The sequence below is a fragment of the Syngnathus acus genome, chromosome 9 (assembly GCF_901709675.1).
Source record: "Syngnathus acus chromosome 9, fSynAcu1.2, whole genome shotgun sequence".
Taxonomy (NCBI): Eukaryota; Metazoa; Chordata; class Actinopteri; order Syngnathiformes; family Syngnathidae; genus Syngnathus; species Syngnathus acus.
The window spans coordinates 1,574,926-1,597,215 of NC_051094.1; the positions used below are offsets into that span (position 1 = coordinate 1,574,926).

Consider the following 22,290-nt stretch of genomic DNA (forward strand, 5'->3'; position numbering starts at 1 on the left):
ATATATATATATATATATATATATATATATATATATATATATATATATATATATATATATATATATATATATATATATATATATATATATATATATTTTTTTTTTTTATCAACAAGTGAAATATGGTGACTTATGTTAAGTTGCATTTTCAGCTTTATTGTACATTTTATTATGAAGAGTGAAGCGATTACGTTTCAGGCACTTCCGGGTCACCGGCAGGAGTCAAGATTCAAGAGTTTTTTTATTCGCCATGTTTGAGCGTGCCAAACAAGGAATTTGACTTCGGTAAAACACACCCTCTGTTCAACATTTAGGTGACTAACAACACTCAGGACATGTGAAAAATGGCAAAAACAGTGTAGACAAATTCAAAAAGGTGTCGTGCAAGTTGTCGATGTAAACAGTGGGTGTCTCGAATTTTTTAAAATTCATTTATTCGGTCTTCGTCTGCACATTAAACGAATGATTTGAAACACTTGCAGTTGACGCAAACAATCGGTGTTTAAGAGTGTCACAAAAAGCTAACTAAATGGAAATAATGCCTTTACTATGCTAGTCCACTGTTGAGATTCTGACATCTCGGCTATTCGGTGCTAATTGTTGACATTTTTTAACTCAAGTGCTAATAACCTATCTAGTACGTATTAATGACTTTCTGTCAAACAAGGTAACCAACTATTATGTCGAGCAAAGAAGTGAAAGCCGCCCTGAAGAGTGCTAAGGAGGCTCTAAAAAGCAAGGAGTTCAAAGAGGCGTTGAAACATTGCAAGGTATGGTCTTCTAATTCCATGTCAAAGTTTCAGATATCATCATGTCTGACATGTCTGACTCTACTTTCTGACAGGCTGTTTTGAAGCTTGAAAAAAACAACTACAATGCCTGGGTGTTCATCGGCCTGGCTGCCGGTGAGCTGGATCAACCTGATCAGGCACAGACGGCCTACAAGAAGGCTGTGGAGCTGGAGCCGGAGCAGCTATTGGCATGGCAGGTAATATGGGATCAATTCCACTGATCACATGACACACAATCATCCACGCATGCTTTCTGTTTTGTCATAGGGCTTGAGTAATTTATACGAGAAGACGGATCAGTGGGATTTCAAAATTGAGCTACCTAATGTCTATCAGAAGCTCGTCGACCTGTATGCAAGGTAAAATACAAGAATGTGTTGTAGACAACACCATCGGGTGACACTTCTGATGTTTTTTTTTTCTGTTACCAGCTCAGACAAAAACAAGTGTTACGAGGTGATCGGAAAGCTACGAGAAATACATCAGTCTGACAAAGAGTATTCCAAGGTTTGTTGTTTACATTTGTAGTCACTGCTCATACTTTATTGTAGAAAATTCTATTTATTTCTGTAGATGATTTTTAAATTGAAAATTGTGTGGTTGACCATTTGTGTTTGCACGCTGACACAGTTAGCAAAGGTTTGGCTGCAATTGATTCAACTGAAGGAGGATGACGGCGCAGACAAGCAATCTTTACGACAGCTATGGCAACAGATGGCCCAGCTCCTGTCAAACTGCCTCGCTGACAATGAGCAGGACGCCGAAACTCGGAAGCATGTAAGAGTCGCACTCGGACGTAAAAATGACTTTGCGTATTTAATATGCTGTGCTGTGTATCAGTTAAGCACAGCTTTGGAGAAGGCCTTGCTTCTGGTTGAGCCGACGCCTGGGGAAGAACACCGTAAGCTCTCGGTGGACTACATCAAATGTCTCTCCAAGGTACAAATCCACAGAAATTGACATCTTGCTTGTCGGGCAAAATATTTAAATCTCATCTTGAATGCCTTTGCCACAGCTGCCTGAAGAAGAGGAGAAAATGAAGCGCGCGTGCGAGTCAATGCTGTCTCTCTACCCAGCTCAAAGTTATCCTCTTGAAGTTCTTTGTTCCCACTACCTCGAAAAAGGTTCACAAAGTCTACATGATGACTTGTTTCGAGATATTTACAGATAGAATATGCAGAAAAGCGATATGGCGATGTTGTGTCATCATCGCAGGTGACTCGAGTGAGGAGGCTGACAGCTGCTTTTCGCGACTTCGCAATTTGGCGCCGGATAACGCTTGGTGTGATTTGGGATTTGGCATGAAAGCTCTGCAAGAGGGCAGGTATAAAGACGCCATTAAAGACCTTGCGCAAGGTTTGTATGCACACAAGCTGCCCATTTTTTAAGGTGCTCTCGCAGAATTGATTGAGCTTACATACAAGCATAAATTTCAAAATTGTATTTCAGTAGTTGCTCACTGCCCTCAAAATACGGAGACATGTTTGTGATATATTTAAAAGAAATCCCAACTTGTCAAAATTGACTTCTTTTCCATTTTGCTAGGATTAAAGAAAATTAATTTCAACCCAGCGTGGTGCGGTTTGGCGGAGGCTCAACTCAAAGTACACAAATACTCAGATTGCTCTAAATCGTGCGCCCAAGGTAATAGACACAACACGGGTGGATATTTTTGAAGTAACTACTAAGATCAGCGTCAGGATTATGTGCGCTTGTGTTTCAATAGGTTTGACAGCGTGCGTGCCCGGAGACAAGGAACTGAGGATCCGATTGCTGAAGCTAAGGCTTGAAGCTTTGGTCGGGAGTGGAGAGGAGAAGGCTGCAGAACAAGCCTTGGAGACGTTTTCCTTGGTAAAACAAAAACCCTTGTTTTGTCATGCTGGTGAAATTGACCTGTATTTTTTGTTTTGTCTAAACATGCAACAGGTGACAATGACCAGTGAAAGTTTTTGGTGTACAAAATAAACATAACAGGAGGGTTAATTAACATGCTGTGTTTTAACTGCCATCACACATTTGTAGAAACCTTTATGATTAGAAGGAAGATATTTTGATTGTGGCATTTCAAATGAAATGATTGCGCAAAATAAAAATTGACTTTTAATCTTTCAACTTTAGGTCCCCGATGCTGACAAAGATCCATCACTAGTTGCTCTTAAGGGTCGTGCATACCTTAACAAAGGAAAAGTATCGGAGGCAAAAAAGGTCCGTTTGACCACACACAAATATCAGCATCAACTTTAAAAAAAACTGTTCCATGCACAGTAAAAAAATAAAATAAAATCTATGTTCCACAGGTGTCATCACAGCTGACAGCCTCGAACCCCAACCTGGCCCAGGCCTCGGCGCTGACGGGACTGGCCCACTTAGCTGAGGACAACCAGCAGCTTGCAGAGCAAAGGTAAAAGTCCACATCCTGAAATATCGGTCGATACATTTTTTTTTTTCCCCCCCCCACCTCCGCTCTCCAGTTTCCTCAAGGCAGCGGCACAAAGCCCCGACTGCGCCGAGTATTTTTTCTTGCTGGGCCGACTCTACTGGACCATGGGAGAAGAGACCCGAAAAGACAGAAGCAAAGCGCAGTCACATTTTCTCAAGGTTAGTAAGTTTTTAAGAAAGAGCCTTTTGCTTTCTAAGCTTTACCTTGTGTGTGTCTCTCAGGCTGCAAAGTTAGACCCGCACCTCGGTTGCGCGTTCCGCTACCTTGGCCATTACTATCGGGAGGTGGCCAACGACTCCGGCCGGGCACGCGGCTGCTATAGGAAGGCCTTTGACTTGGACGAAGGTGATACGGAATCTGGCGCGGCTGCAGTTGATCTCAGCATGGCGCAAGAAGATATGGTAATGTCTGGACATTGTTGTCTTCATTTTTCTACAGTGTCATTGTTATAGTTTATTAAAAAAAAATACTTGTAATGTTTTCCACTGCTACAGGACACCGCCTTGGCAATGCTCCAGTCAGTCATCGAGAAGGCCACTCCAGGTTCTGCTAAATGGGCCTGGATGAGGCGAGGCCTTTATTACTTAAAAGGTGGCCAGCATCAACTGGCCATTGCCGAGTAAGAACGAAAGAATGTTCATTTTTTCCTGGAAATTGAAGTGTGTGATTTTTTTATTTTTTATTAACTGTATATTATTTGTTTGCAGTCTCCAAGCGGCTCTGAGAGCCGATCCGGAGGACTGGGTGTGTTGGGAGTGTTTGGGTGAGGCCTACCTAAACCGCCAGAGTTTCACGGCAGCGCTGAAGGCCTTCGGGAAGGCCCACCTTCTTCAGCCTACCTCCATCTACAGCGTCTACCAGGTAGCCGCCATCAAGCAGACCCTAGGCAAGTTCCAAGAGGCCGTGGCGGAGTATTTGCAGATTACAACCCAGCACGACTACGTCCCGGCTCTTAAAGGTACGGCGTTGTGTGTGTGTGTGAGGTTGATTTTTTTTTTTTCCCCTCACTCGCCAAGTTAAATTGGACTTGAATGGTGTGTTATTGAGGTCTCGGTGAATGCCAGCTGTCCCTGGCAAAAAGTTTAATGGAGGACTGCAGAGATGGTGGAGCCATTGACATGATTGAGCAAGCCATACAAAACCTTTTCAGGTCAGTTGAAATGTGCCATCTCATCCGAGATGAAAATGAAACTTGTGTGCTCCTCAGAGCTGCCAAGCTACGATCTGACTTGTCCTGCTTGTGGAAGCTGCTGGGAGATGCCTGCACGGCTGTCAGCACAGTGTCCCTAAAGAGGGCTCGGGTTCAGATGCCGGCAGCGCTTTCTGGCTCCGATCCACAAGCTGAGGTCCACACGCTGAATCAGGCCCAGACGCTCAGAGTCGGCGAAAGGTTTGTACATCTGACACTTTGACCCACGTGGTGGGATGCGTTCATATAAGTCAGTTGCATTTTTTGTATCTACAGGTGTTACACTCGTGCCTTGAAGCTCATGCCAGAAGTTGCCAGTCTGTGGTATGATCTGGGCCTTAATTTCTATCATCAGGCTCGCCTGAGCTGTGATGCAGAGGAGGAGCAATCGTCACTACTCGAGAAAGCACAACAAGTATGAAAACAGTTATTCTTGGGGTTTTTTTTCCCCCCACCTCACCTTTTTGGCTGTTTTTTTAGTGTTTACGGAAGGCAATTATGATGGAGAGCGGCAACCACAACTATTGGAACGCTTTGGGAGTGATCAACACAAGCAAAGGTAAACAACAGCCATGTGTTTTGGTACCCATTCACAATGGCTTCCATGAGGGAGGAATGCATTTTCACCTTTTTTCCATCACGCCAGGTGTGGAGAATTTGGCCTTGTCTCAGCATTGCTTCATCAAGTCCATTCAAGTGGAAGCAAACGTACGTATGATGGGCTTGATAGTGATACATGGGCTTCAAATATTTTGATATGTCTTTGCAGAATGTCGTTGCCTGGACCAACCTTGGCACCTTGTATCTGAAAAAGGACAATATCGAGGTGCGTGGTTCATATTCCACTTTGAACATCTCGATGATGTTTCATCATTGGAGAATGATCGGTGAATGTTAATGCCTTGCCTAGCTCGCACATGAGGCCTTCAAGGTTGCGCAATCACTGGAGCCGATGTATGTCAACTGCTGGATTGGACAGGTATTTTTTTTTTTTTCGTCGCTTTAGAATGAATTGACTCGAATGTGACATTTTCCTAACCATCCAGGCCCTGATCGCAGAAAGAGTGGGAAGCTACGACACCATGGATCTTTTCCGACACACCACCGAGCTTAGCACACACGTACGTCACCGCCGCACTTTTAGAATTTTAACCTGATTCACGCACAAACGTTTTGCGTTGCATCTTTCTCGATCCCCTTCATCCAGACGGAGGGGGTGAAAGGTTACGCCCACTGGGTGTGTTCTACCTTGTTGGATAAAAGCAATCGAGACTCTGAACTGTACCGCTACAACATAATCCAGATGAACGCCATCTCTGCGGCCCAGGTGGCACTCAGCAAGTACACCGGTACGTCATGGAAGTCCACTGTTGTTGTTTGTGGCTCGTGTGAAATAGGAACTTTTCTTTCCAGAACGGATCCAGTCGGACGCGGATGCTTTCATCATGCTGGGCTTCCTGGCCGAACATCTGCAGCTGAAGAGACAAGCCGTCCAAGCTTATCACAGGTATAACTGAAAGTACATTCAGGAGGGAAGGTCTCCACAAAACAAAATGAGTACAAAAGTAGTAGTAATGATGTTGTTTCTTTCAAATTGTGTGTTGTTTTTGATTCGTCAGAGCTGTTGAGCTGCTTCAGCCCACGTCCCTCACAGAGCAACTCTCATTTGCTCGGAGCAACTACGCTCGTGCTTTGTGGTGAGCGATTCCTCTCCGTCCCAGATTGTTTTACAGAGAGTACCACTATTCAAAAATCAAGTGTACCGTGTCCCTCTCAGTGCTTGTGGCCAGTGGCAGGAGGCGGTCCATGTTTTTAACACCACTCCGCTAGAGGAGCTCAGTGATCTGTCAGGGCTGGCTCTGGCCTATTGCAAGGCGGGACTCATACCAGAGAGCATCAGCAGTAAGTACGCAACCCCCAAGCCTTTTGAGACCCTACACCTGAGTAACTGTGAAATGTTTTCCATCTAGCATACGAGCGCGCCCTGGCTGTGTCCTCCAGTGAAAAGCAGACCGCGTACGTCTTGACAGCTCTCGCCTTGCTGCAGCACCAGCAAAGCAATATAGACTCCGCTAAGGCCTTGCTGTTCAAATGGTAAGCGGCGTGTAGCGCCACTAGGTGGCGCTCGGCACAGTACATCGGCTGCTCGGGTGACTGACCGTCTGTCCTCCGCAGCTCCATGTTGAAGGAAACAGTACCGGAGTCCCTTCTATGTTTATGTGCCCTCGGATTGGTCCGCAATGATACAACGTTAGCCGCCGCAGCCCGAACCGAGCTGCTCAAGCAAGGCTCGTCCTGTGCAAGTGTGATCGAGCAACGCTGTCTTCTCACCTGCACCTTACTGGCGCTGCAGGGCAACTACAGTGCGGTGCAACGAGAGGCGTCCAGAGCTGTGCACAGGTGAGCTGGACTTCTTTCTCGAGACTATCAAACAAGTAGCACGTTGGGATTTCAATTAAATTCTCCTGGGCCCTTTGCTTCTTTCAGCTATCCGGGAAATGCATCGTTGTGGTCGCTATTGTCCAAACTGGTACCCAAATATTACCCCAGGAAAGCAAATGTAAGCCACATGCAATCCAAAAAACACAAGTAGCCAAATTCTGTTGCAAGGTAACATAAAATACCGTGTTTTCCAGGGTGGAGCGATGGCTGGACACGTTGCTTGTCTCTCCAGTATGACCCAGGGAAAGGTAGTATTCCCCTTTCTATATTTACAATGTATCATCATAGCTGTAGGTACTAATAGGTGCAGAATTTACATGGAGGAACATTTTTAGATTGCTAATTCAAACCATTTTAATCTGTAGAGAGCACTGCTGTACAGCGGCATCAACCAGTTGGCCTGTGGAAGACACTCTGGAGAGGATGCTCACAGGAACGCTCTGAAGACCATGCAGAGAGCCGTGCTGCTCTGTCCTGGTAGATTCACACACGTCTCGCGAGCGAGCGAGCGCACATTCGGCATATGCTTCATTTGATCAGTCCAGTCCGTAAGATTTGTAGTCGACAAACATTTTTTTGTATCGTTGCCCTATACATTACAGTTAAGTGCTGAGTTGACTTTTTTTTTGTAAGGTGCCATTTTTTGAGCAGTGATGCCTTTTACTTCCAGATGATCCAGCGGCGTGGGCAGGATTAATGGCTGCCTGTCACACAGAAAACACTTGCCGTTATCTCTCTGGCTCAGATGTACGTCGGCAAGGACTAGAGCAAACCCTCATGTCGGTGGTTTCTGAGAAAGGTAGGTGTTTTATTTGTTAGCTGCGGTAAATTACACGGGGGATAAACTGGACGCTTCCGCTCCCGGCGCAGACAATTTATTGATTCGAGGTCTGTAAAGTGACTAATCCACTCTTGAGCCACTCCTTTGTTGCCCTCGTAAAATGTTTTGGGTCATTGTTGTGCAGCGATGATGTCACGGGTGCACACTCGCCAACAACATTTTGTATCGGATGTCCTATAAGTGCAAGCTTACTAAAGATTTGTGTATCCCAGTGCGTTGCATGGAGGAGATAGAGCGCCCCCTAGCCCAGTCTCTGGAAACATGGGTACTACAACAGGCAGTGAGTGGTCTCATGCTGAGCGGACAACTTGAGCAAGCAGAAGCACTCTGCTCACAGGTGATATTCTCACTCATTTTTAGTCTTATTTTATAATGTATTATGATACATTTTCTTTGCTATGCTTCATTGTAGGTGCTCAAAGTGTCTCCAGAACATCCCGCAGTGATCTTATCCCTGACACAAGTCCAGTGCCAGCGCCTCCTTCAGGCCGGGGGTGCTACTTTGCTTTCAGAATCCACCTTGGCCCAGCTCAACAGTGCAGTGATGTTGAACCCCAACAATATTGCGGCGTGGCACGTGAGGATGAAGCTATCGCATCATTTTAAGCACCACTGGTCCGTCGGGCAATTCACTGGTCTCATTCATAGAGTGTAACAATCTGAGAGAAATTTCATACCTTTTGCTTGACTTGTTTTATACTGTAGTAATTGCTTATTGAAGATGACTGATTCTTTTCTGCACTAGGACCTCCGTATTGTGTTCACTGAACAAATATGTAGTCCACAGCTTCTTGTGATTTCTCCTCTCCCAGTGGTTGGCCGGCGTGTACATTAGCCAGGGTCTGCTCGTGCAGGCAGTCGTGGCTCTCAGACAGAGTTTGCAGCTCGCCTCCCAACTCGGCCTGCACAGCAGTCAAGTCGCCAGCCTGCTGCGTCTCGGCCTACTTGCCCTGAGGCCAACTATGGTGAGTTTGTGTGTGTTTGTTTTTTTAACCGAAGCAACATGACTTAGACGAAGAGATGAAAGACATCCGGATCTGTCGGATCAACCAAGGTCAAATGGAGAGTTAAATGAGATGAGAGGATAAGCACACAGCAGATTTTTAGGGATGAGCAGAATAATAATAAAAAACACATCCCATGTTCATACTCACCTGTATGGTATATTTTTTTCAGGCAGATGTCCCCGGAAACGACTGGAAGGATCTGGTCCTACAAGCTACGACAGAAGCCTTGAAGCTGAGCTCCTCCCCTGCGGCTCTCCTCTTCCAGGCGCTGCTTCAGTTTGTTACCAAGATGGCTGCCAGGTAGGCACCATACTACGCACTACGCACTACTACTTGGAGAGAGGCCTAGAAGAACTGTAATGCGTTATTTAAGTCTCTCTGGACATCTTAAGAGCTATCAAACACCCTCTGCCCCCCCCCCCCCCCCCTCTCCAATTCCCAAGAGACCCTTTGAACTGTACCACTCTCCCATTCGATAATAAGCATAAGTACCGTCCGTCGGGCAGTATTGCTTACCTCAGCTGTGAGTCTCCTTTGGTGCGGTCTACAGGGAAACCCGGCGACTGTTGGAAAAGCTGGTCTACGGACCCGTTCAAGAATTCTCTGCGACTGTGCCACAAGTGGCCAGCTGGTACCTGCTCAGACACCTGCATTTCAAAAACGACGACCAACTAATTAATGTAAAGAAAACTATCAACGCTTCATTAACGTTTCGGACACATTTAGCCACTTTCTGCACATGAGTTAATGTGTATGTATTTTCGTTTTTACCCAGGTACTTTTGGAGCGCGCCAAAATGAACGGGGATCATCGATTGCTGGACTTTCATTCACAGCTTATTTCTTTGTCTTGAGTGTATCGAGTGCGTCTTTAAAAATGAGCTAAGGTTGCATTCAGCATGGCAGGATTTAAGACCTCAAGCAACTCAATATCTTCAGTATAGTTCACTGGCATCTACATTCAGATGAAATAAAGATGGTCAACCTCGACCTCATATTGATTACTGTTTATGAATGAAAACTAATGAATATAACTAATAAATAGTGACTTGAAATTTGAGATTTAAAAAAGTCTACCAATAATTGAAAAAAAAACAATGTAATAGTAGCTAACTGCTGCATGTTTGTGGGGGGGTTTTCACACAGTGTAAAGGTCAAGCACACTGGACTTGGAAGGAGGCAGTTGACGGCTCACTGGCCTTTCGCCAGGCTATGTTCAACCTGAGATTTACAGAAAGGGATTTTAATCGTTCCTTTGGAGCTTGGACTACGGATATCAATGCTATTAATGCCCCTATGCGCGATAGAAACTATTGATTTGTAACTGATCAGTGGAGATTTGACGTCATTCAATACGACAACACGATTCCAGTAACTCTTTGTGCTCTGAGGTGTCTAGTGGCCGGTTAACTCAGTTGGTTAGAGCGTGGTGCTAATGATGCCAAGGTTGCGGGTTCGATCCTAGTGATTTGCATTCCAGTTACTTTAAGTGAACTGAATCTTTAGAAGCAGTTCACTCAAAAGATTCATTCAAACGATGCGTTCAAGTGCACCTGCGTGAAAAGTTTTAGCTCCTGCAGAACGTGAAAATGAACAAAATCTTTTCACGCAGACTCAGGTATATGCGCACACCTGGGATCAAACCAAGTTGTTACCTAGTAAGAGCCTGCGTCACTAACCAGCCGGCTATTCTGACCTGGTAGCCAATGGCCGTCTGCACTTTTTTGTACTAGTGGTGTGCATTCCAGTTTTAAGAACTGAATCTTTAGAATCGGTTCACTCAAAAGGTTTGTTTGAATATAAAAACAAAGAATAAAACACCAGACAAGTTTTAACATAAATGTTTATTGAAATAATAATGATAATATTAAAAGTCAATTTCAAACCAGCAATCCAATGTGAAATTGAAGTAGATATATTGGATAACAATATTTAGGCGTGTATATGCATACACGTTATTTAAAAACTACTATAAGTGTTATAAAATCAAGATTAACCAAAGAGAAGCATTGTTGCATAACGGCGCATCCCTTCACGCAATAAAGTTAGCCGTTAGCTTGGAGAAAACGCGCAGAAAAGAAGTGGCGTTTCAGTGAGTTTTTTCCTTGGCAAATCGTAAATCGACATTCACGACTCGTTCGTGAACGGGAAGTTACGTCATTTTCTTCTTCGTTTTGTTTTACGGCGAGGTGGCACCAGCTTCAATGGGCATTACCGACACCTACTGGTTGAAGTCATATGAACTGAAAAAAAGAACGAATCACTTTCGGAAGTGATTCGTTCACTCTCGTTCACTGAAAAGATTCGTTCTTTTGAACCCATCGTTCACTCACGAGCCAACACTATTCGATCCCCGTACGGGCCACTGAGGCTTTATGTCAGGACGTTTTGCCTCGGCTCTTCGACAGTGGGATTTAAATATATATTATGTGTAAATTTGACGCCCCCTCGTGGCCGGTTAGCTCAGTTGGTTAGAGCGTGGTGCTAATAACGCCAAGGTCGCGGGTTCGATCCCCGTACGGGCCATTTCTATTTTACACTACGCTTTTCAGTACCACAGACAGGTCTATCTATATGTAATGACGCTGTTTTGGCGAAGTCACGTGGCCGGTTAGCACAGTTGGTTAGAGCGTGGTGCTAATAACGCCAAGGTCGCGGGTTCGATCCCCGTACGGGCCATTTGTATTTTACACTAAGCAACTTTACTGTACCACGTACAGGTTTATCTATATGTAATGACGCTGTTTCGCCGAAGTCACGTGGCCGGTTAGCTCAGTTGGTTAGAGCGTGGTGCTAATAACGCCAAGGTCGCGGGTTCGATCCCCGTACGGGCCATTTGTATTTTACAATAAGTACCTTTACTGTACCACATACAGGTTTATCTATATGTAATGACGCTGTTTCGCCGAAGTCACGTGGCCGGTTAGCTCAGTTGGTTAGAGCGTGGTGCTAATAACGCCAAGGTCGCGGGTTCGATCCCCGTACGGGCCATTCCAATTTTAAACTACGCTTTTCCGTGCCACAGACAGGTCTATCTAAATGTAATGACCCTGTTTCGGCGAAGTCACGTGGCCGGTTAGCTCAGTTGGTTAGAGCGTGGTGCTAATAACGCCAAGGTCGCGGGTTCGATCCCCGTACGGGCCATTTGTATTTTACACTAAGTAACTTTACTGTACCACATACAGGTTTATCTATATGTAATGACGCTGTTTCGGCAAAGTCACGTGGCCGGTTAGCTCAGTTGGTTAGAGCGTGGTGCTAATAACGCCAAGGTCGCGGGTTCGATCCCCGTACGGGCCATTTGTATTTTACACTAAGTAACTTTACTGTACCACATACAGGTTTATCTATATGTAATGACGCTATTTCGACGAAGTCACGTGGCCGGTTAGCTCACTTGGTTAGAGCGTGGTGCTAATAACGCCAAGGTCGCGGGTCACGTGGCCGGTTAGCTCAGTTGGTTAGAGCGTGGTGCTAATAACGCCAAGGTCGCGGGTTCGATCCCCGTACGGGCCATTTGTATTTTACACTAAGTAACTTTACTGTACCACATACAGGTTTATCTATATGTAATGACGCTATTTCAACGAAGTCACGTGGCCGGTTAGCTCAGTTGGTTAGAGCGTGGTGCTAATAACGCCAAGGTCGCGGGTTCGATCCCCGTATGGGCCATTTGTATTTTACACTAAGTAACTTTAGTGCCACATACAGGTTTATCTATATGTAATGACGCTGTTTCGGCGAAGTCACGTGGCCGGTTAGCTCAGTTGGTTAGAGCGTGGTGCTAATAACGCCAAGGTCGCGGGTTCGATCCCCGTACGGGCCATTTGTATTTTACACTAAGTAACTTTACTGTACCACATACAGGTTTATCTATATGTAAAGACGCTATTTCGGTGAAGTCACGTGGCCGGTTAGCTCAGTTGGTTAGAGCGTGGTGCTAATAACGCCAAGGTCGCGGGTTCGATCCCCGTACGGGCCATTTGTATTTTACACTAAGCAACTTTACTGTACCACGTACAGGTTTATCTATATGTAATGACGCTGTTTCGGCGAAGTCACGTGGCCGGTTAGCTCAGTTGGTTAGAGCGTGGTGCTAATAACGCCAAGGTCGTGGGTTCGATCCCCGTACGGGCCATTTGTATTTTACACTAAGCAACTTTACTGTACCACGTACAGGTTTATCTATATGTAATGACGCTGTTTCGGCGAAGTCACGTGGCCGGTTAGCTCAGTTGGTTAGAGCGTGGTGCTAATAACGCCAAGGTCGCGGGTTCGATCCCCGTACGGGCCATTTGTATTTTACACTAAGCAACTTTACTGTACCACGTACAGGTTTATCTATATGTAATGACGCTGTTTCGGCGAAGTCACGTGGCCGGTTAGCTCAGTTGGTTAGAGCGTGGTGCTAATAACGCCAAGGTCGTGGGTTCGATCCCCGTACGGGCCATTTGTATTTTACACTAAGCAACTTTACTGTACCACGTACAGGTTTATCTATATGTAATGACGCTGTTTCGGCGAAGTCACGTGGCCGGTTAGCTCAGTTGGTTAGAGCGTGGTGCTAATAACGCCAAGGTCGCGGGTTCGATCCCCGTACGGGCCATTTGTATTTTACACTAAGCAACTTTACTGTACCACGTACAGGTTTATCTATATGTAATAACACTGTTTCGGCGAAGTCACGTGGCCGGTTAGCTCAGTTGGTTAGAGCGTGGTGCTAATAACGCCAAGGTCGCAGGTTCGATCCCCGTACGGGCCATTTGTATTTTACACTAAGCAACTTTACTGTACCACGTACAGGTTTATCTATAGGTAATGACGCTGTTTCGGCGAAGTCACGTGGCCGGTTAGCTCAGTTGGTTAGAGCGTGGTGCTAATAACGCCAAGGTCGTGGGTTCGATCCCCGTACGGGCCATTTGTATTTTACACTAAGCAACTTTACTGTACCACGTACAGGTTTATCTATATGTAATGACGCTGTTTCGGCGAAGTCACGTGGCCGGTTAGCTCAGTTGGTTAGAGCGTGGTGCTAATAACGCCAAGGTCGCGGGTTCGATCCCCGTACGGGCCATTTGTATTTTACATTAAGCAACTTTACTGTACCACGTACAGGTTTATCTATATGTAATGACGCTGTTTCGGCGAAGTCACGTGGCCGGTTAGCTCAGTTGGTTAGAGCGTGGTGCTAATAACGCCAAGGTCGCGGGTTCGATCCCCGTACGGGCCATTTGTATTTTACACTAAGCAACTTTACTGTACCACGTACAGGTTTATCTATATGTAATAACACTGTTTCGGCGAAGTCACGTGGCCGGTTAGCTCAGTTGGTTAGAGCGTGGTGCTAATAACGCCAAGGTCGCAGGTTCGATCCCCGTACGGGCCATTTGTATTTTACACTAAGTAACTTTACTGTACCACATACAGGTTTATCTATATGTAAAGACGCTATTTCGGTGAAGTCACGTGGCCGGTTAGCTCAGTTGGTTAGAGCGTGGTGCTAATAACGCCAAGGTCGCGGGTTCGATCCCCGTACGGGCCATTTGTATTTTACACTAAGCAACTTTACTGTACCACGTACAGGTTTATCTATATGTAATGACGCTATTTCGACGAAGTCACGTGGCCGGTTAGCTCAGTTGGTTAGAGCGTGGTGCTAATAACGCCAAGGTCGCGGGTTCGATCCCCGTACGGGCCATACCCTTTTTAATTCATCCAGACGTTTTATGCAAAGTGACTTCCTTTCATTTGAATCAGGTGTGTTGCACCAGAGAGACCTATAAAACCTGCAGGACGCTGGCCCTCGAGGACTGGAATTGCCCACCTCTGATCTAGTGCAAGAGCATTTTTTTGCGCTGTAGGCTGAGACAGAAGCACAAAGACAACATTTGTGATATTACTTTTCAGTGACCAAGGAAAATTGCTTAATTTCCTGCTGCAAACATGAGGAAATGGATCTCCCATATCACACTAACTATGCAAGTAAAGCCTACGCACTTGACGTGAGTTGAATCCATTTGTCATTTTTAGTCTTGTTATTTACAACAGGGCCATGCAAAAGAGAGTATTATGCTTGCTAATAGTTAGCAAGCACAATGCTTCCCTCTACTTGATGAATTATGTTTCACCAACTTGTGCAAATATCTGTACTGCTCGATAGTGCAGTCACTTTGAAGTAAACGTGTCTCCCTCCAAACGCCCACACATCGGAGTATTTACAACCAATATCAATTATGCATCAGCAGCGCATTTAAAACACAATGATGGATGGGTGCTCTGTGCTGTAACTTTTGGAGCAATTAAGCAATGGAGGCTTTTGTGTCTTTTCCAGCTGTCTGCACTTTTACATGAGCTGCAGACAGAAAATGGCGAGGAGAGGGGAGGGGGGGGGTTATGCAGACAGGGCCTCATGGGAAATGTGCTGGCCGTGGCTGCGGTGGTGATGTGCTCACGCGTCGACGACATGTATCCAGGTTTATTCTCTGATGACAGGGTGTCAGTGTCACTTGTCAGCCACCTTTGAGGTGGATTGGTTTAACCAGCTGCTCCTCCTAATGGAAGCTTCTCTTCATTTGTGGATCCAATTTGCGGTTTTGTCAGACTTCAGTCCAAATGAATTGCAGCGTACGGCTGACTGCTCGTTTGGCTTTCTACCTTGAGCTAAGCAAAACGGATGATCTGCTCCAGCAGCAGTCTCGACTTGTTTGGTTCCGTCATTTCACAGTTTTTCCCTCAGCTGATTCACAGCTATGCTACTAGGTGTGAAGAATACTACTCCTTTGCTAAGATATTTTTCTGTCATTGTCACAGTCAATGCAGCCCGATTTTGTGAAGATTGCCAAGCGCGTGAGAAATGAAGCAAGAAAGACCAGATGTTGAGCAGTGTTATGTATTTATGAGCAGAGCTTTACAACCCCCTCGTGATTTCATTTCACAACTCGTACAGCCATTGTATTTAATAAGGTGCCGTTCGCTCAGACGCTGTAAATTAAATATCACCTTCCGCCACGGAAACCTTCAGCTAGATTTACGTTTGATTAAAAAAACTTGATACACAGTAGTCTACTAGCGGGCTAGCAATTTTTCCTCATGCTAAATTACTGAAGCCCAACCAAACATTTTATATTTGCCTATGAGAAAATGCCATCCCAAAAATGTGATGAGGGAGGATTGGACTGTCTAAAATCGACGTACTACTGAAAATGTCATCACTGGCAGTTTAGTTTGAGGTCTCCCCTACTGTGTCAGCACTCACGTGGCGGCAATCACACTTGTCATATTTACAGCCGAGCTGTGTCATTTTCTACGGTCTCCCACGTCCTCGCTCTCCTCGCCGTTGTTGCCATCGCACCTGAGATGAGGTTAGAGGAAAGGAGGGATTGATGGTGACAGGATAGAATGAAACTCTTCCAGTGGGAAAGCCTGGAAGGAGAGGTGTGAGACCATGGAGAGGAACAAATAAGATGGTCTGCTGTGTACGACCTTACGAGATACCAAAAAGAATTTTCCAAAAATTGTCACAACGCGTCTTCTTTAATATTCGCCTTGGATGGTTTGTTCTACTCCATTTCAAGCTCTGCAGTAGTGCTGAGTGGACTGTTTGGACTGACGCTTGTGTGTCAGTGAGGTGTTAGCCAACGTGACATAGTCGATTGGAAGACGGTGAAGAGCTGCCAGGCAACATGCTGAATGTGCAGCTTGATCTTCCCTCGCAATATTTGTCAACCGGTTTTTGCAGCCATTCTGTTGTCGGAGCCCAAAAGCAAAAGCCAAACATTGAGAAAATGACACTGAATATGTCATAAAAGGCAAAAATGGAATCCGTTGCGAGTAAACCAAATGTTTTCTCACTGTCTGACACAAAATTCATGACAGTGTGTTAATCTGTTTTACCGCGGCGGCGTGAGTTTGAGCTGAGGAAGCAGAGGATCATTCACATCATGACCGAGCTTTGCGCTTTCAACGCAAGCAGAACTAATTAGCGGTGAGGGATTTATTTCAATGGATGACAGCCTTCATTTACAGTAATTGGACATTTAGTGTGCTGTACTGAGACCTCTGATATGGAAATATGGAAATGTTGTCTTAGACGAAGGCGCTTTTGTAGGCTTCTGTATTATGAAGATGATGTGTCCTTTTGACAAAGCCTGACAAAATTCAGTTTAGTGGCAAAATATGGCGAAATCTATGGTCAAACACAAATCGTTTTTTGGGGTTGATAAATGACACAACATTATTAAAGAGGATGAGTAAATGTGTCCCAGAAGATAGTCAAGTCAAGTCAAGTTTATTTGTATAGCCCTAAATCACAAGCAGTCTCAAAGGGCTTCACATAGACAAAAATGGACAATTATTCTCAAAGCATCCCCTGGTCTTAAGCTCCCAAAAGGGCAAGGAAAAACTCAAAAACCCCTGCCCGGGGAAAATGAGAAACCTTGAGAAGGGACCACAGATGGAAGGATCCCCCTTTCAGGATCACCAGGTTGTAATGGATGCAGAGAGGGCACAAATAATACATAATATGAAAATCAAAAAAGTGGAAGATACAATGCAAGTTGAAGCCATGACATTATGTTCGCTGACTTTCACAGATGAGCTTATCGTCTCATCTTTTTTGTCCCTCCAAAAAGATTTTGCCTTTCCATCACTCGCAGCATTTATCCGAAATGGTTGAGTCTTGTCGCTATATGCTAACATCAAATTATGATACCTTCAGTTTTTTTCTGACGCCTGATCCGGTTTGATTTTCCTAATTGCTTGTTTTTCGTCCATAGACATTTTTGGACATTTTATAACTTTGTATTTAATTCTCATGGGTGTCGCCACAAATGCATCATTTATAAGAAGTTACATAACTTGGTGATCTCTGGTTAAAAAAAAATAATCTAGCAGTCTTTTTTTTGTGTATCAGAGAATGAAAGGAGTCAGAAAGGCTTGGCCCAGGCTTCTGCATCATCCTATCAGCTGTAATCAAATCAACTTTGAGTGTGTGGCCTATTGAATGGGATGTGCCAGCGACTGCAGATTAAAGAAGATTAAAGATTTAAAAGGCAAGCTGAGTATGTCGGTTAGAACTGCGAGTACTGCCTCGGTTTGCTTATGAAGGTGCGTTTGGTCATGCGACATGTGGCTTATGCTCTTTAGTAAAGTCACATTCAATCCAGCGAGAGATGTGCAAAACCGTGAGAGAGCAAGATGAAGCAGACGCCAAGAATGCGTCATTGATGTGAACATTTATTTGTCAGCTTGTACTACAGCAGGTCATATCTATTCAACCAACTTGTATTTTAGTCCGCCTGAATAGATCGGCGCCGAGTAAAAGTGTATTCTCATTTCATTTCAACAAAGCTAAGCCTTCTATTTATCCTAGCCTGCGCGTCAAGTTGTTCTAGTGGAGTAAAATTGAATTAGAAGCAATTGCAGTCACTAGATGAGAACATTTAGCGCGTGTGCTCATTTCGACACTGTCAGCGGCTGCAGCGGGATCATTAAAAAAAGCAAGCGCGCTGCAGATTCATCAGTTATTCTCATCCAATAGAACAAAAAAAGTCAAGGAGTTGTTTGGCTCACATGTTCCACTTAAGTCAAGGTGGACTTGCCTCTGGCTATCATTAAGAGGGATTTTCATTCGGTCAGGGGACCCATATAACAAAGTTTAGACTGATTATTGCCGATTGATCAGCCATTTAAAGCAGATTATTTACATTACAAAACACTGCACTTAAATGGGATTGCTGCTTTTGGATTGCAGAGTAAAGGTCTTTATGAGATTTGTTTCTTTTAACGATCCTAACTAGCTGCATCATTAGGTACACCTGCATTATTGAGATTAAATACTGTAAACGTTGTTGCTACCTTATACTGAGGATTAGCGCTTAATTTAGTTAAATGACAATCACTGAAAACAATAGTCACAATAAAACATTGTTCAATTATTACCCCATTGAATTGAGCACAGCTAGCTTTGAACAGGCCCCCCCAAAAAATATATCTATATATACGTACATGCATATATTGGATGCCATTGTATTATGCTGCAGTACTCTATGTTCCAAAGTTAATAGCGTTCATTCCACTTCCATCATCTCTCAGCAATGCCAAGGCCAGGGTAACGTAACCCATCATGAAAACGTGAATAGATTGCAAACGAGTCCTTGAACGTGTTGGTCATCTCAAGATGTGTGTCAGATTATTGTGCGTTTGATTGCGTAAACGCCGCACTTTTATAAAAGCGGCTGAATTTGTCCATGCAGGCGGAGCGTTAAAAGAAAAGGCCAAGTCGAAGGTCGTGATGTTTTATCGAGCACGTTGCAGCGGAGCAGCATCCAAAAAGAGAAAGCGCTGCTCTTACGCGCTACTGTGTGTGGGTGAGAATGTTCACCAAAGCTTGGCCTATTTCAAGACGATCCAGAACAGTGCAAGGAAACGTGAAACACTTGCAGCAAATATGTCTCCCAAAATCACTCCGGTAGAAAATGTGCGAAGCACCTTTTTGTTGACCCCCTGTTAAATGTACATTGCCTCTAAATATAAAACTGGATTGAATCCAGATTGAGTCCACGTTAGAGCTTCTCACCCGAAAGCAAAAATCCATTCAAATGAGATCATTTTTGGAGGATAGATTGACAGTCACACATTACAAAAAAAGATCCTAGTTTCCATTTGACTTTAAAAATGGAATTGATCATAGTTTGACCAGGCTTTAGGTGTGACAGCAAAACTCCCAACGCTCTAATAAATCTGCTGCGTTTTATACAAAGTGCTGCTTGCAGCATGTGCAATCCACTCCAAGCCAACTTTCATCATCACCATCCTCATCTTCATCATCATCATCGTCCTCCTCCTCCTCGTACGTTGGTCCTAACCGGATCGCAGTGAAGTGCACACACCCACACACACACGCTTCAGGCTGGGTGGATGCTGCTCAGGCACCATGGAGCAAAAAGCATCCAAGGATGAAGGCACGTCCAGGGGACAAGAGTCCTACCAGCGGCGAATGTGGAAGACTTTCCAGGAGAAAACCAAGCCGTGGCTCAGTCCCAAACTGGGCTCGGAGCGCCGCGCTAGCGGCGGAGCAGAGGGCACGAAGAAGGAGTCAGGACTGTGGATGTTTAAGAGGAAAAAGAAACACTTGGACCGAGTGTTCTCTTCCTCGCAGCCCAATCTTCGCTGCTCCTCTCCGCCGGACAAGCGCGGCGGAGGCGGACGCATTGACGCGGCGGCCGGGACCAGCCGAGGATCAGGAGGCGACAGGCAACATCTCGGTGCGGCTTCCGGGAGCACGGGGAGCAAACCCGAGCTGACGGTTCACGGAAGCCCGAAGATCCACGTCTCGCAGCTCATCGCGTCCCAGCAGAAGAGCTCCTCGCTAGGCTCGGCGTGTTTTGAGAAGCTGGTGGTGGATCCGAACGTGGTCCTGCAGGAGAAAGGGCAGCTGACGAAGAAGACAAGTGATTTTGTGAGTACAACTCCATGACTGTACTTGCACATGGTGTTTTCTGCTATCATTCATTTTGCATTTGACCTGAATATGAAATTGCATTTGATGCAGGGTGCATCATTTATATTGCTCGTGTAGGCATGGGCCTCATGACTGCACCGTCAATGACATACCCACGCTAGCGTGTGCCACATTATTAGGGACACCTCTGCGCATCTTATACCAGAAAATACGTACATGGCAATTCTGGGGGATGCAGTAGCTGAGCTAAAACATAATTGAGGAATATGGTGTTGATTCATAAATCACAAGTGCATATCATAGCAAATCCTGAGATGGAACAGATAGAATATGACCTGTTATTTTAAAACACTAGTGTCAAGTCGGGGGCGGAGTTAAGATTTGGCCAACAGGATATTGCTTGGGGCAAAATTTCATCTATTCCCTAATCGTGTTGATGAAACTTCTGCTTCTAACTCTTGAAGTAGCTGGGGCTCCTCAGATTGCTTGCTAGTTTAGCATACATCAAGAATTAAGTCACAATAACAAATCTGAGTTTTTCTCTTCGCCCGCAACGTGATCTCGGATTCTTGAGGTAAGCCGTTTTAAACTAAAAAGAAAATTGCTACCGTAATTAGAAACAGAAACTGATTTCGGATTCATGATGCATTTTTTTGACCTGTACCCCCATAATCAAGTCTTCCTGTATCAAGCAAGAACCACGGCCTGTTTTATTTTAGCAAACGTCCAGAAGGCCCAGTAGCATGTGGAAGAGTCATAAACAGCCACAACAGCCTGGCACCTTCTCATGTTGGTCACCAGCCTGGTCACACGCTGCTGTGGGGAAGGCGTTCCACATTCTTGCTTCGGTTACATCATCACAGAAATAGAAAGCTGATGTCTTAAGCTTGAAAAGTAAAAATAGTGAAAAATACTGCATGGTCATATCAGATACAAGTATTCGAACCTGAGCCCCCCCGAGTAACTCCACATTTCAATTTTTGCCTTAAGCTCATGAAAAATGTGAGGAAACAAAATTGTCGCATTGGTATTTTTGCTGCCTTTTTTATTTGCACCTTTTTGGCGCCACTCAGTGTCTAGCATCATCCAGACAGCTGTCCAAAAGTGATTTAACAATTAAGTACACTAGCTGCAGCCATTAAATCTCTCTTAGCCGCATGCACTCAACTGAAGAGGGCTTCACTCGCATTGATCTTGCGGCGCCCTTGCTGCCCATGTCGGTTGAGTTAAATAATACATAATGCTCACGCTGGCCCGTGTCTTTGTTTTTAATGATATTGCATTCATATTGAAGAAGTTAGCAACGTGTAGAGTGGTGTGTTTGCGGTCAACGGTTAAAAAAAGGAAAAAAAAGGTTTCCCATTTTATCTTCCAGTTATTTGCGGGGGGGTAATTTTATCACAATATAACTTTCGAAGCAAAATAGTACTATGTCGTAATGGAGTCAGCAAAGTATTTTGAGCTCTGAGATTTGTTTTGGGTCCACCCGTTAGGATTAAATCGGAAATATTCAGCTCGCACTGTATGAAGCAGCAAAGTGGGTTTTTGTGTCAAGATTTTTTTTTTTTCTGAGTAGCTATTGCCTCATGATGAAGTACTGCGATGCCTGGCAAACAGAAATGAGGGTTCGGGTCTTTCTAATTGATTTTCCTTTTGATCGATATAATCAATTCACTCCCAGATTAAATAATGCAGGACAAACTGTGTCCATGAAGTGTGTACCGACATAAAATATGCATGGAAAGCATCCATTGGAAAATGTTTGTCTGACATACATGGATGGCATTTTGGCATGTGTGGTTTGAGGAAAGTGAGCAGCTTGTGTAAATCCTCTAAACTTGACCGGCTGCCAGCAGCTTGCGGCCTCCTTCTAGAAATATCACCGTGGTGTTTCTAGAATTAAGATTCAATGCAGCACTGACACGTACATGCTGTTATCTTATTATTTGATTCATCTTAAATTCTAATTGACCTAAACTTTGCTGTCTGACATACAAACCAAAACTTTTTTCCAACCTGCACTTGTCTGACTTTGATTCAACTTGTCTCCTCGAGTCAAAGCTGTTTGTCTTCGTCCCGTGAGGGACATACAGGAGATCTCGTCCTTGCCCTCGGCTAGC

The 22,290-nt window shown here is 44.7% G+C and overlaps 2 protein-coding genes and 21 non-coding genes across 30 annotated transcripts in view; all 23 read left to right on the top strand.

Annotated features, from left to right (window-relative positions):
- The first annotated feature begins 378 nt into the window (after nucleotides 1-378).
- On the top strand, nucleotides 379-9,704 carry ttc37 (tetratricopeptide repeat domain 37). Of its 2 annotated transcripts, XM_037259281.1 has the most exons (41): nucleotides 379-403; nucleotides 668-770; nucleotides 845-988; nucleotides 1,059-1,150; nucleotides 1,223-1,298; nucleotides 1,422-1,568; nucleotides 1,632-1,730; nucleotides 1,807-1,915; nucleotides 2,007-2,147; nucleotides 2,337-2,435; nucleotides 2,518-2,642; nucleotides 2,910-2,996; nucleotides 3,089-3,192; nucleotides 3,263-3,389; nucleotides 3,453-3,632; nucleotides 3,726-3,850; nucleotides 3,939-4,189; nucleotides 4,279-4,381; nucleotides 4,439-4,621; nucleotides 4,697-4,835; nucleotides 4,901-4,979; nucleotides 5,067-5,128; nucleotides 5,190-5,246; nucleotides 5,331-5,399; nucleotides 5,467-5,541; nucleotides 5,628-5,769; nucleotides 5,834-5,927; nucleotides 6,040-6,117; nucleotides 6,198-6,322; nucleotides 6,391-6,514; nucleotides 6,596-6,820; nucleotides 6,908-6,980; nucleotides 7,057-7,110; nucleotides 7,228-7,339; nucleotides 7,533-7,661; nucleotides 7,916-8,040; nucleotides 8,116-8,280; nucleotides 8,516-8,668; nucleotides 8,880-9,010; nucleotides 9,261-9,390; nucleotides 9,486-9,704. In XM_037259281.1, the coding sequence occupies exons 2-41, from the start codon at nucleotides 681-683 to the stop codon at nucleotides 9,561-9,563; spliced, it is 4,701 nt and encodes a 1,566-aa protein (XP_037115176.1). In that variant the 5' UTR covers nucleotides 379-403; nucleotides 668-680; the 3' UTR covers nucleotides 9,564-9,704. The 2 variants fall into 2 exon arrangements, with proteins under 2 accessions (XP_037115176.1, XP_037115175.1); XM_037259280.1 differs by having other exon boundaries at nucleotides 385-770.
- A 1,457-nt stretch (nucleotides 9,705-11,161) lies between these two features.
- trnai-aau lies at nucleotides 11,162-11,235 on the top strand. The gene has a single exon. It is a non-coding gene; the product is annotated as a tRNA-Ile (tRNA).
- A 79-nt stretch (nucleotides 11,236-11,314) lies between these two features.
- On the top strand, nucleotides 11,315-11,388 carry trnai-aau. Its single transcript has one exon. It is a non-coding gene; the product is annotated as a tRNA-Ile (tRNA).
- Nucleotides 11,389-11,470: 82 nt separating this feature from the next.
- trnai-aau lies at nucleotides 11,471-11,544 on the top strand. The gene has a single exon. It is a non-coding gene; the product is annotated as a tRNA-Ile (tRNA).
- An 82-nt stretch (nucleotides 11,545-11,626) lies between these two features.
- trnai-aau lies at nucleotides 11,627-11,700 on the top strand. Its single transcript has one exon. It is a non-coding gene; the product is annotated as a tRNA-Ile (tRNA).
- Nucleotides 11,701-11,779: 79 nt separating this feature from the next.
- Nucleotides 11,780-11,853, top strand: trnai-aau. The gene has a single exon. It is a non-coding gene; the product is annotated as a tRNA-Ile (tRNA).
- An 82-nt stretch (nucleotides 11,854-11,935) lies between these two features.
- On the top strand, nucleotides 11,936-12,009 carry trnai-aau. Its single transcript has one exon. It is a non-coding gene; the product is annotated as a tRNA-Ile (tRNA).
- Nucleotides 12,010-12,151: 142 nt separating this feature from the next.
- On the top strand, nucleotides 12,152-12,225 carry trnai-aau. The gene has a single exon. It is a non-coding gene; the product is annotated as a tRNA-Ile (tRNA).
- Nucleotides 12,226-12,307: 82 nt separating this feature from the next.
- trnai-aau lies at nucleotides 12,308-12,381 on the top strand. The gene has a single exon. It is a non-coding gene; the product is annotated as a tRNA-Ile (tRNA).
- An 80-nt stretch (nucleotides 12,382-12,461) lies between these two features.
- Nucleotides 12,462-12,535, top strand: trnai-aau. The gene has a single exon. It is a non-coding gene; the product is annotated as a tRNA-Ile (tRNA).
- Nucleotides 12,536-12,617: 82 nt separating this feature from the next.
- trnai-aau lies at nucleotides 12,618-12,691 on the top strand. The gene has a single exon. It is a non-coding gene; the product is annotated as a tRNA-Ile (tRNA).
- Nucleotides 12,692-12,773: 82 nt separating this feature from the next.
- Nucleotides 12,774-12,847, top strand: trnai-aau. Its single transcript has one exon. It is a non-coding gene; the product is annotated as a tRNA-Ile (tRNA).
- Nucleotides 12,848-12,929: 82 nt separating this feature from the next.
- trnai-aau lies at nucleotides 12,930-13,003 on the top strand. The gene has a single exon. It is a non-coding gene; the product is annotated as a tRNA-Ile (tRNA).
- Nucleotides 13,004-13,085: 82 nt separating this feature from the next.
- On the top strand, nucleotides 13,086-13,159 carry trnai-aau. The gene has a single exon. It is a non-coding gene; the product is annotated as a tRNA-Ile (tRNA).
- An 82-nt stretch (nucleotides 13,160-13,241) lies between these two features.
- Nucleotides 13,242-13,315, top strand: trnai-aau. The gene has a single exon. It is a non-coding gene; the product is annotated as a tRNA-Ile (tRNA).
- Nucleotides 13,316-13,397: 82 nt separating this feature from the next.
- On the top strand, nucleotides 13,398-13,471 carry trnai-aau. Its single transcript has one exon. It is a non-coding gene; the product is annotated as a tRNA-Ile (tRNA).
- Nucleotides 13,472-13,553: 82 nt separating this feature from the next.
- Nucleotides 13,554-13,627, top strand: trnai-aau. Its single transcript has one exon. It is a non-coding gene; the product is annotated as a tRNA-Ile (tRNA).
- Nucleotides 13,628-13,709: 82 nt separating this feature from the next.
- trnai-aau lies at nucleotides 13,710-13,783 on the top strand. Its single transcript has one exon. It is a non-coding gene; the product is annotated as a tRNA-Ile (tRNA).
- An 82-nt stretch (nucleotides 13,784-13,865) lies between these two features.
- trnai-aau lies at nucleotides 13,866-13,939 on the top strand. Its single transcript has one exon. It is a non-coding gene; the product is annotated as a tRNA-Ile (tRNA).
- An 82-nt stretch (nucleotides 13,940-14,021) lies between these two features.
- trnai-aau lies at nucleotides 14,022-14,095 on the top strand. Its single transcript has one exon. It is a non-coding gene; the product is annotated as a tRNA-Ile (tRNA).
- Nucleotides 14,096-14,177: 82 nt separating this feature from the next.
- Nucleotides 14,178-14,251, top strand: trnai-aau. The gene has a single exon. It is a non-coding gene; the product is annotated as a tRNA-Ile (tRNA).
- Nucleotides 14,252-14,333: 82 nt separating this feature from the next.
- Nucleotides 14,334-14,407, top strand: trnai-aau. The gene has a single exon. It is a non-coding gene; the product is annotated as a tRNA-Ile (tRNA).
- Nucleotides 14,408-19,517: 5,110 nt separating this feature from the next.
- The window catches only part of mctp1a (multiple C2 domains, transmembrane 1a), a 61,320-nt gene continuing 58,547 nt past the window's right edge, over nucleotides 19,518-22,290 (top strand). For 3 of the 7 annotated variants that reach the window (XR_005098721.1, XM_037258374.1, XM_037258373.1), the window contains exon 1: nucleotides 19,518-20,167. Coding sequence is in view for 5 of the 7 variants with exons in the window: in XM_037258374.1 (XP_037114269.1) it covers nucleotides 19,643-20,167 (525 nt within the window). In the remaining 2 variants the exon portion in view is untranslated. Of the gene's footprint in view, nucleotides 20,168-20,619; nucleotides 20,745-22,290 lie in introns of those variants that run through there. The other 4 variants (XM_037258370.1, XM_037258371.1, XM_037258372.1 and 1 more) reach the window with 3 other exon arrangements.

Excerpts from the sequence above, each read along its gene's own strand:
- ttc37 (XM_037259281.1), top strand. The coding sequence starts at position 681 with ATGTCGAGCAAAGAAGTGAAAGCCGCCCTGAAGAGTGCTAAGGAGGCT. Across the intron at positions 1,569-1,631 it reads ACGCCGAAACTCGGAAGCAT|TTAAGCACAGCTTTGGAGAA; the intron begins GTAAGAGTCGCA and ends GCTGTGTATCAG. Across the intron at positions 6,515-6,595 it reads AAGGCCTTGCTGTTCAAATG|CTCCATGTTGAAGGAAACAG; the intron begins GTAAGCGGCGTG and ends TGTCCTCCGCAG.